General features: G+C 38.6%; 1 protein-coding gene across 1 annotated transcript; it reads left to right on the top strand.

Annotated features, from left to right (window-relative positions):
* Positions 1-1,815: 1,815 nt before the first annotated feature.
* Positions 1,816-11,457, top strand: LOC104503056 (ATP-dependent RNA helicase DDX1; the record flags this gene model as incomplete). Its single annotated transcript, XM_010152872.1, has 14 exons — positions 1,816-1,865; positions 2,609-2,672; positions 3,363-3,392; positions 3,658-3,754; positions 4,290-4,337; positions 4,476-4,559; positions 5,477-5,560; positions 5,997-6,073; positions 7,122-7,194; positions 7,312-7,388; positions 8,161-8,279; positions 8,796-8,930; positions 9,948-10,008; positions 11,359-11,457. Coding segments are annotated over exons 1-14 (1,098 nt in total), but the record flags the coding sequence as incomplete, so codon positions are not given.
* Between the last annotated feature and the right edge of the window lie 544 nt (positions 11,458-12,001).

Below are 12,001 nucleotides of genomic sequence, written 5' to 3'. Positions count from 1 at the left end.
CCTCGGGCCTGCCCTCGGCGCGAGGCCGCCGACTCGCCGCGTAGAGGCTTAGGGTCGAGAGTCCTGTGGGGATGTAGGTGCTCTGCCCGGCCTCTCGGGCTTCTGCAGGCCTTCAGCAGCGGTTGTCAAAATGGATTTGCTGGTTTTAGTGTATGTGTGGTATGCCGGTGTCCGGCCCATGGCGCTGCTGGCAAGTCAGATTCCTCGGGCTGACTGGTTTCCGTGACACGAGCATCCTCACAACTCCTCTGTGTATTGCCGGGCATAATAACGGGTTTTATAGGAGTGGCTATGTTCTATGCTAGGCCTTGAAATAGGTGTGTAAACTGTAATCTAAAACCTTACTGTTGAAGGAGGAAATATCACCGTATTCCTCCCCACACCCCTATGCGTATATGCACCCATAGGCGACCGATCGACGTTAAGGCACTGTAAAGTTTTAATGTATGCGAGGTTTTTAATTTGTTTCTTTTAACTCCATAACCACGAGGGAAAACGCTGAAGCTTCTATAGATGTAGAGATGAGTTTAGATGCTAGACAGCAGGGTTAATTTGGTTGTAGTTGAGGAAAATGTCATAGTGCTGTTTGCTTAAACCCTTGTACTGTATAATGTACTATGTGACATGGAGGTATGCTAAAAATGGAAAAAACAATTAGGGATTTCTGTATAATTGTATACATCTATATATTAGCAATCAATAGCTATTTTTATTGTTATGGAAAAAAACTTTATGTGGATTGCCTAATTTTGTAGGAGTACAGGGTAATACTTGAAAATATTAAAGCTTTCTGAAATTATCTTACAAATAAAACATTTTTGTATAGCATTTGTATTATCAGAAGTGGAAGAATAATTTTTGGCTGCCTAGATCCATATATGTCAGCCCGGCTCTTTTAAGTGTGTACATGTGTGTGGTATATGTGAAACCCAGCATGTGGCACTGTAAAATCTAGCATGTAAAAGCTGCTTTTAGAAAGGTGCATACTTAAAGAAAGAGTTTTAGGGTAACCCTGAAAAGATAACCAGCAGCTAAATTGTTATTTTGATAGTAAAACATTGTTTGGGTGAGTTAAGATGCACTTTCCTCTTGCACTTATTGAATACCTGCAGATTTCTTTTTTTTAAACAGAATTTTTTTATCAGCATGCAAATGTTGTGTGGCTCTATATTTAACTTGTGTCTGAGGACTGTCAGACCTTGATATGAGTTTGCCAGAAGGGGTATTTAAGGAAAGAAACTTATCAAAGATGGATGGGATTTGTAACTGTATAAAAGTTAGAGCACTGTCTAGTTAATATATGTGCTGTAAGTGTGTAGGGCAAGGTTTGGTGGAAAAAAACCTTAAGCTTCTCAAATTTGAGTCCTTACATGGTAAAGGCTTTTTGCTTGGTTGGTTTTTAACTGTTTGCATCTCAACTGTAGAAAGAGTCAGGATATCTGTGATTGACAAAGCCTTCCCTGTTGTTTGCAGAGGCAGTTTCCTTAAATGTGCAAAGATAAGGACCTTGCCCTTGAAATGGTACTTGGTTCCCAGTGTGTTTGTTCTGCAGCTATGTCTGCACCTGCCTCTGTGCCTGCTCTATGCCTGGCTTACTCTGCTGGCAGTGGGGACAACTGTCAAAACTGTATGTGGGGAAGTGAAGATGTTTCTTACCTATCACTTCAGTTCTGTAGAGAAGGCTGCACGTGCTGTTGCCAAAATTAATGCTTTATTATTTTTGTCTGTAGTTGGAAGTGTTGACACTTGGAAATCTTTTAGGCTCTGTTGAGGTAAATAACACTACTTGTTCCTTATTTTCCTTGTCTTACAGAAATGGGTGTTATGCCTGAGATAGCTCAAGCAGTAGAGGAGATGGACTGGCTGTAAGTATGAATGTGTTTGGGCCTGGCAAAATCTAATTTGTCTTTCAGCGATTTGTGATATGCTTCTTAAAATACCTCTGCTGTCACACTGAGACAAAGCAGGTATCTGTTCTCCTTTAACTGTCATTGCATCTCTGAATTGGTGTTTTTCAGAGTTGATGCTTGTGTGTCTGTCTTCTACAAAAGTTCTTTTTCCTGGGTTTGGTTACTTTGGCTATAAAATACTAGATTTTGGAGCTTGTTTTGTCTTGTCATTCAGAATGTTATCAGTATGGACAGTCTTGGTGTATGTAGTTCTATGTATGTTATTAGTTGTCTGTGATTGTCTGGAAATGCTCTTTACATTTAGTTATCTTTTACTTTTCCTGGTTTTGAATAGGAATCTTGCAAATGAGGGCTAAGCAAGTGGCTTTAAAAGTGAAACTTGCCTGAAGAAGGGAAAACATGGAATATATAATGAATCTGTTTCTTTTATAGTTTAACGTAGTGATGTGAGATGTAGAGCTTTTGTCAGCAGCTGCACCCTGACTCCATCCACTAGTCCCTTTCTGTCACGGTACATCTCCTGTTCCAAGCTCTCCCTGTCAATGGAATTTTCACTTTCTTAGCAGCAAGCCAGGAGTAACTTTTAAAGGCTAGTTCTGATCTTGCAGATGGCCATGGTTTCTGTGAGTTTCTATATATACAAAAATCCTTTTTTCTACTGATAATGTTGATTTGTGTTAATATGTTCTTTCCTGTAGCCTTCCTACAGACATCCAAGCAGAATCCATCCCACTGATCCTGGGAGGTGGTGATGTACTTATGGTATGTACGCAGGATAGCCCTACTCCTTGAAAACCTGTCTTTGGATTGTTGTTTGTGTGGTCAATTCCCTTCTCTCTAGAAGGGCCTGTAGTTAGACTAGGCCTCCTCTCGTCCTTCAATAGTAAGTTTATTCTTCAGCTAAAAACCTCTTTCAGTTCCTAGTGTGTTTCCAGCTGTTCTTGCAGGTGGAATTCATCCTTTTCACACTTTATTTTTTGACTACTTTGCAGGCACTATCACTTTAATGAGAGGTATCTGATTTCATCTACTCTCCTTTTTGTCCTAAATACTTGACAGAGATCTGCATGGAACATGACTTATGCTGCCTAAACAAATGCTTCAGTATCGATAACTGAAGATACCAGATTAGTATGCCTTGTTCATCAAGTCTCTTGCTGGTCTCTGTTCTTGATTCCATAACCCAAGTAATGTGTCCTGTAAAATTCTGTAGCACCTCTAGAAACCAGACAGACATAGATAATTTTTTTGATGGGTTCTGGGAACTTTTTTTAAGTTCTATTGTAAAGGTTTTCTGTGGTTGCATCCACTTTGAGTGAAGCAATAGCATTACTCCTGAAGATTTTCTGTATTATGCAGAAGTAAAAGTAAACTTAATTTACAAAAATAGAACTGTAGAACAGTCCTTATAGTTGCACCCAGGGTTAAACTCTTAAATTTTTCTTCCTATAGGCCGCTGAAACGGGGAGTGGAAAAACTGGTGTAAGTAATCAAATCCAAATTAGCACAAAGTAAAAGTCTTTAAGTGGTAAGAAGTGGTGTGTGTGTGTGTTTCTGCACATATATACAGAGCGATTGTGCATATGTTTGTATATGTATTTAAGCAGCATTATTAATCTTTACAAGCTTACATGCAGGCATGTTTTAAAGTGTTCCTAGCCCAAGGTATTGCAGGTGAACACTATGCTGACTGTGTATTTGGAAATACCCATATAAATTGTGTAATGAAAATAATTTTCCATTTTAGGCTTTTAGTATTCCAGTTATCCAGATTGTTTATGAAACTCTGAAGGATCAGATGGAAGGCAAGAAAGGGAAGGCAACTATTAAAACTGGTGGGGCAGGTAAGTTGGTATATGTCATGCTCCTCAAGTTTGGGACACTGTTCATTCATGTCAGTTCCAAGCACAAGTACAGGCTGGGTGGAGAGTGGATAGAGAGCAGCTCTGAGGAGAAGGACTTGGGGGTTCTGGTGGATGAAAAGCTGAACATGAGCCAGCAGTGTGTGCTGGCAGCCCAGAAAGCCAACCATATCCTGGGCTGTATCCAGAGAAGTGTGGCCAGGAGGTCGAGGGAGGGGATTCTGCCCCTGTACTCTGCTCTTGTGAGACCCCACCTGGAGTGCTGCATCCAGCTGTGGAGTCCTCAGGATCGGAAGGATATAGACCGGTTGGAGCAGTCTATATTCAAGTTGTATATATCCCCCCCCATTCAAGTTGTAGGCCTTCATTTTGACCTTGTCTGAATTGCGTTGGAACAAAACTGACTCCCCAGAAAATTAAGCCGAAGACTGTAGAGCCAATGTGGTCTTCTAATTTGAGTTTTCCAGACCTACCCTTTAGGTTTAATGCCTCTTCTGTTCCTGTCTTTCACATCTAGTGCTCAATAAATGGCAAATGAACCCGTATGACAGAGGATCAGCTTTTGGTGAGTTGTCCTAATGCTGCTCTAAATGTTCACTTGGTGGAAAAAAAGAGTAAACTAGAAGAAAGTATACATGAAAACTTATTCTGAAAGCTGTTAGAGAGGTGATTTCTTTAACCAAAACTGTCTTGTAATTTTCAGCAATTGGATCAGATGGTTTGTGCTGTCAAAGCAGAGAGGTGAAAGAATGGCATGGATGCAGAGCAACTAGAGGTGTGCTGAAAGGTAGATACAAAATTATGTATTTTGGAGACTCTTCTAGAAGTTTGAACTGAAATGTCTGCTTATCACCCATAGCTACTCTAGATGGTGCATTTAAAACTTATTATCCATCTGAGCGAATGTGCCACTACTCAGTTTACTGCTAGCTGGGGACTTTGGAATGACAAAGACTTCTGTTTTGCTCTACTTGTGTTGTAAATTACCTTTTTTCTGATACGGATTGAGTTGGAGGAGACAATCATAAACAATATTCATTAGAATACATTTTATTAAGGTATCAGTAACATGAAATAGCTACTCACACAGTACTTTCAGTTCTTTCCTCACACACTCCACACACACCTGCATGCACAAATTTCATGGTGACATGTTGAGGCAGCAGTTGAGAGGCCAACCCCGACTGTGCTCGGAAGCAATCATACCGATACTCCAGTGGTTCTGGGTGGGTGTTCAGAAAGACCCTCAAACAGCCTCATGTCATCAGGTGTTGCAGATAATCCTGTAGTCTGTACATAGCAGCCAGTTGGATGTGGTTTGGGGTACGTAACCAGTTGTTGGTGCTAGTGCACGCTGGTGGTCTTGTACTGATTCAGCAGCCTCCCAGTGTTCTGAGCATGTCAGTTCCTGTGGATTCAACAGAACTACTGGTCTTTCCTGCTTATCATTCCTTTGGAGCCTTTCACACACGACCTCTCAGCATGTACTTTTCCTCTCTTTTGCCTGCTGTGCTCTGGTCATCTGTCTCTTACATACATGGGTACCTACGGAACCTTTTCACACTAACCCAACAGGGGATTTATGACACTTTCAGCAGGGGTGTAAATGTTAGACATGTTGCATGGTCTTGGAAGTAGCCGAACTGAACCACCTTGATGAAACTGAAATTTGGGTGTTTTAGGTCCTTTCTTTCTCTTTTAAAGGAAAATACTACTATGAAGTTTCCTGTCATGACCAAGGCTTGTGCAGAGTTGGTTGGTCAACTATGCAGGCTTCACTAGATTTGGGTGAGTTTCCTCCAGAAGAAAAGTCCCATAGACAGTTTTTGTATTCACATGGAATGGCTGTAATCCTGTTTTAGTCTTGCTGTCCCTTCTTGGGCAGGATAGCAATATTGGGGAGTTTAAAATTTTTTGTATAAAGGTTGCTCTTGCTGTAAGAGGAAATCTGCTTAGGTGGTAGCAATGTTTTTTTTCTCTTGTGACTTCTTCCCTTATTTAGATTTTTTAATGAAGATGACTGGAGACTAGTAAAATCAATAAATGTACTGGTACAAAAACACCAGTTTAGCATATATCAAAGCTAGAAGTCTTTAGTTAGCACTGGGTGTGGGTTTTGTTTTTTTTACATGGTAGTGTTGGAGATTTCAGTTGCTTATACAAAGAGGAAAAAATGTAACCTGTCAGCCAAAAGATAAAAAGCTATACTATGTCTTGTCTTCAGGCACTGATAAATTTGGCTTTGGCTTTGGCGGCACTGGTAAGAAATCTCACAACAAGCAATTTGACAGCTATGGTGAGGTAAGCTTGAATTGCTTACTGGTAGAAACATTATTAAAAGTTTAGCGTATGGTTTCTGTGCTGTAACGATCAACATTCATAATAGTGGTAACTTCTAAGGGGAGGTCACTGGGCAAAAGTACCATGAAACATTGAACTCTTTGGATAAAAGCATATTAACAGATTTAACAAAAACAGTGTTCAGCTTGAGACTTATGATTGTGGCTAGACTGAAAATATACTGACTCTTATTTAGAAGATAAACCTTTTCTGTGTTACAGGTTAGTTAACTGATCTCTTGGATTTCTTGATTTATTTCAGTCTTAGCTTGAACAACCCCAGCCTGTCTGTATACCTCAGTGAATGTATAAGGGAGGGCATCGTATCCTGTTTGCTAGTAGAAGTAAACACACAACTCTCTAATACGTCAAAAATCACACATTAAATGCTGATAAGATGTAGTTAGTCATGTTGCATTTCTGGCTGTTGAGTTGGGCTTGCCATGAGAACTGTTCCCTTAACATACACTTCTGAAAATGCCTACCAGGAATATCTGTGGTGGTTTTCATGTAATGTGCCAGTCGAGTTCAGGTGTTGAAGCATAATTGTATAGATATGGATAATACAGCAGAAACTGAAGTTTTTTGTGGTCAGTGAAGTTCTTAAGTATATATAACATGCATATAGTACCTCCTGCAAGAATTAGTCTTTTTATATGGTCAAAATACAGGTTTCTGTTACCATGTTTGGTGCTTTCAGCTTAGATTTACATTGGTTAATAAAGACATGATCAATGCACTTTTCCATAATGCAGAATGCTTCCAGGTAAATGACTTAAATTTATCAAAGTGTTTGGTTTTAAAGTAAATCTAAAGAAGTAATAAATGTTTAAATAGCCAAGATAAATTGGACAGTTTACTGAAGATTTGTATTCAAATAAAAATATGCATGCTATCTACACTGGTATTATTAGAATAAACTGAACTTGGTTCTCTCAAATTAGCATTTTGTAGGGAGAAGTGCAAAAACTGTAAAATCTCTTAGCTTCACAAAGGTCTTTTTGTTACAGGAATTCACTATGCATGATACAATTGGGTGTTATCTAGACATAGATAAAGGACAAATAAAATTTTCCAAAAATGGTAAGTTTTATTCACTTTCTTCTTTGGAATTTTATTGGGTTGTTTGTACTGGGGGAAGGGCAGGGAGAAGAACACGCACACGCATGTGGAGTCTGACTGATGTAACCCTGCTTTCAGGGAAGGACCTTGGCCTTGCGTTTGAAATCCCACCGCACATAAGGAACCAAGCACTTTTTGCAGCTTGCGTGCTGAAGGTAACTTAGGAGTATCACAGACGTGTAGGATCATGAAAAATGTTCTTGTTATGGTAACTAACTACTTATGTGTAAAACTTGCATAACCACCTACAGTTGCTGTAGTTGTGCTTGTACACTGTTTCCTTTGGTCTGCTAGTATTTCACTACTGGAGTGGCCACCTCAGTGTTAGCTTGGAGTACCATTCAAGCTAAATAGCAAATGTTCAAATTTAAATACTTCAACTTGGATATAAGGGTAGAATACCATGGAAAACTAATTCCTAATACCAGTGCTGTCTTGCCTGTATTGATGCAACATGCAACAGATAAAAGCAAGTAACTTGAAAGCACCAAAATTCCTGTTTTGCTTATTCTCAACAATAAAATTATGGTTGTGTAGCAGTATGTTTTCTTTGAGTTAGTCTCTCCAGGATGATCTCAGTTTTTGCTAAGGTTTTAGCAAAATGTTTTGGTGGTCAGAGAAGTGTACAAGTAAAAAAAATTGGTTTTTTAAATTGTAAGTGAATGGAATGTAAAAGCTTAAAAAAAGGTTTCCATGTATCTGTAAATGTGGGAATATTTTGATGTGGAAAGAGTTTTAAGAGGTAGAACCACAGACAAAATGTCTGGCGAGGTATTAGATGATTTGGGGAATGGGTAAGATGGGAGAAAACACCACCTTCCCCTCCTCCTTGTCTAGCTGGTTTCTCATGGGGAAATTATGGAATTATTTCTCTTTTTACCTGGTTTGTTGAATCTGTCCGTATGACACAACTTTGTTGAAATCTAGAATGCTGAATTGAAATTCAATTTTGGAGAAGAAGATTTCAAGTTTCCACCAAAAGATGGCTATATTGGTCTTTGCAAGGCTCCTGATGGTAGTGTTGTAAAATCACAACACTCAGGTAAGTTAGATTTTTTTTTTTTAAATTCTCTCAAGTCTGTGTTCAGATTGTGTCACAGTGCATCTTTTGATCACTTTAATTGCTTTATTCCTGCTTCAGGGCCTTCCAGTGATCTTGCTGGTAGCAATATTAGTGCTTTTTTAAAATATTCCAAATTTTCTTCATCTTAAACCACAAATACAACATTTTTGAGTTTAGAAATGCATCACATAAAAAGAGAAGTTCAGCTAAGTTCCTCAATGGTATCAAGTTAAACAACTGAGTGTGTGAGTTAAAAGTTCTGCAGTAAAATTATGCTGCGTGGCCAGCATACCCACTGTCATGGCAAGGTACTTGTAATGCCTGAACATTAATCTGAGGCTATTCATAACTGAGTACGTAGTAATATCACCCTTTGATGGAGGATTTAGAATCATGAGGTTTTATATTATTAGTAGAAAATCGAAGTTTGTTTCCAGTAAAAAATGACAGGGTAAGAATGTAGTTTGTCTTAATGGCATATTTTTTTTCACTTAGGGAGTGCACAAGTGGTTCAAACACAGAACCTCCCAAATGCTCCAAAAGCATTGATTGTAGAACCATCAAGAGAACTGGCAGAACAAACTTTGAACAATGTGAAGCAGTTCAAAAAATATGTCGATAATCCCAAATTAAGGTAACTGTGCTTCTGTTACAGCTGTGTTCATGGTATTGTCCGTGGATATGACTTTGGAAGGGGATGGGAGATGTTTCACTTTGTAACTGAGCAGGCCTTAATCTGTGGTGCTACTGATAATAGCCCCAGTAATATCTGCTACCAACTGACCTTTTGACTTTTCAGCTACAGTCAGACCAGTTAAGGTTTCTTTGATGTGTTTTATCTATGGACGACATCTTTCTGGAATGACAAATCCTTTTGATAAAGGGTGAAGAAATAATACAAAAAAGTGTATGATACTTTAATGTTTTTAATCAAGAAAAAGGCATCTGCTCACTGCACTTCTTTTCTGGCATCTTCTTGTGCCCTCACCTTCCCCCTGCTCTGATTTTGTTTTTCATCTCCAACAAATAGTGATAGACGAGGTCACTCTGGTTACATTAGTGTGCTTTCAGGACAAATGTTGCAGTGATTAGCATGGGGTTGCAATTCATCTACAAGCTGTTTTGGTCTGAAGTTTTTTTCTTTTTTTGACTGTGCTTATAAAACTTAAACTAAGTGTCTCCATATTCTAAACTGCAGTTAATTTACAAGAGTGCTTTTACTAGAATTGCAGGGGAGTAACAATGGGGAGAGGCAAGTTAGAATGTTAAGATTCATTTAGTTCACTGTTGCATTTTGAGCTTTCAAGAACACAGGTGGCTTACTAAACCAACTTATGTTTGAGATTTTCAAGGATAGATTTTCTTCAGGATGAAATTTGTTAAGGTGTTAATGTGTTCAATACAACAGTGATAAAGTAATCAAAATCAAATACAACTCGGTAACAAAACTTTCACTTCTTGAATTAAAATACAGTACACTACATATGAAGGGAAAAGGTTTTTAAAATTGTTTTTCCTATTCTTTTGTTCTTAAATTTCAAAGCTGTTAATCATCAACTACTATGAAAACAATCAATCTTCAGCCAGATATTTACTATATCTTCTGAATATAATAATTAGCAAATGTCAAAATATGTTGTTGTAATTTTAGGGAACTGTTGATTATTGGTGGGGTGGCTGCAAGAGATCAACTCTCTATACTGGAACAAGGAGTAAGTTGTTTTTTCCTTCATATGATTTAAGAGTTTGGGTTCTGAATAACTCATGATGTAGCTAGAGAATCGTAATGGTACTACCTGTAATTCCTGTAACCCTGATAAAAAGAAATGGTGCAGTTGATAGTAAGCTCATGTTGCACTTGTCTGGCATTTGTTGCTTTACTTCCATGGCTATTGTCAATACAAAATGCTTGTAAAGTTGTTTTTTCCTTCATATGATTTAAGAGTTTGGGTTCTGAATAACTCATGATGTAGCTAGAGAATCGTAATGGTACTACCTGTAATTCCTGTAACCCTGATAAAAAGAAATGGTGCAGTTGATAGTAAGCTCATGTTGCACTTGTCTGGCATTTGTTGCTTTACTTCCATGGCTATTGTCAATACAAAATGCTTGTAGAACTTGGTAAAATCCTGCTGAAGCCTAGGAACTTATGGAAATTTTAAAATAAAAGTGTAACTTTTGCTATTTGTCCTTAATGAACAACACAGAAACAGTTTTCCTATTAAGCTCTGCAGATCAGTTTTATTCACATAAACATGAAGCAAGTGTTAGGGTGAACCTGCAACACAAACTGGTCCTATGTAGAAGGAACCAGTAGAGCTTCAGCAGCATGGGATGTATGATCAACTCAGTTGTGCTGTAGGGATAGCATAGTCTTTTTTTTTTTTCATTTAAGACTTGCTTTGGAAGTGAGACCGTGTCACTGTTAAGTTTTACAGTGATTCTAGCTGCTAAAATACAAATTTTCTGTGAAGCAGGCTTGAACTTGGAAGACTGCTAGACTTCCATGTGAATGCTAATTCCATGACAGTGAACCCTTCCATCTGACAAAATCTTGTTATTGCTGTAGTCACAATGAGACAAGTTGGATTTATTTTATCCCCCTTTAAAAATAAATCTGTTTGTTGGCTTGAGATAACAAAATTGGACAGTCTGGGAGCAGGGGAGGGGAGAAGGGTGCAGGGGCACAAGCCTTTGCAAAATAAGGGAAGGCTTCTTGCTTAAGGCAGATTCTGCTAATGAAGTGGCCGTAGAACCGAAATGCAGGTTGCCCAGAGAGGTGGTGGGATCTTATCCTTTAAGATACTGAAAATTTTACTGGGCAGCTTCCTAAAGCAATTAAAATTTGTTGTTGTCCTTCATTTACACATGACGGTGGGAGTAGAGACCAAATGACCTGAGGAGATCCCCCCAACCTGAATGACTATAGGAGTCTGTGAAGTTATAATTAATAGAAAATAGGGCATCATACTGATAATTGTCCCATTATGTTAAATTTAGACAAAGCTGGTATTGCCTCTACTTACATACAGGACCAATACCTACTTTTATGTATTTCATAGGTGGATATTGTCGTTGGAACTCCTGGAAGACTGGATGACCTGGTCTCAACGGGAAAGCTTAATTTATCTCAAGTTAGATTCCTGGTTCTGGATGAAGCTGTACGTAGAGAATTAAGCAATATTCAAGTTCTGTTCTTAAATACAATATGACATCTTCTAAAATAGTCTGAAGCAACATTGTTCTGTACCATTTGGTACTTCAGTGGAACAACAATTAGCTACCTCTAAGCTATTCCAGATTAATCTTGTTGTTTGTAACCATAGTAACCTGCCTTTTTTTTTTCCCCCCTTGTAGTCTCTCTGGTAAGGCTGGGTTTTTTGGGGTGTTTTTTTTCCTGACAGAGAAATATATTCCCGTCTGTATTCACAAGGTAGTGAAGTCTGTGCCTGTCTCTGGTTGGGGAACTTGAAAGGACAAAGATGAGAGAAGTGTTTTTGATTCCCCAGCAGGTCTTGAAGCCAATGAATGTTGTAGTTAGTATGCTGTGGAATGAGTGCCTCTCTCTGATCTGTTATAGTATAGCTGAATATTCACAAAGATGAAATTCCGTGGGGTATTAGCTAGGAGAAGCTGCTGAGACAGATGTTCACTTTCTTGTGAAGCACAGCAGCTGTACTTGTAAATATTCCAAATTTTTACTCC

This window comes from Eurypyga helias, unplaced genomic scaffold, assembly GCF_000690775.1.
Source record: "Eurypyga helias isolate BGI_N326 unplaced genomic scaffold, ASM69077v1 scaffold38925, whole genome shotgun sequence".
NCBI lineage: Eukaryota > Metazoa > Chordata > Aves > Eurypygiformes > Eurypygidae > Eurypyga > Eurypyga helias.
Note: the sequence above shows the minus strand (reverse complement) of the source record. Positions and strands in the feature narration are given on the sequence as shown.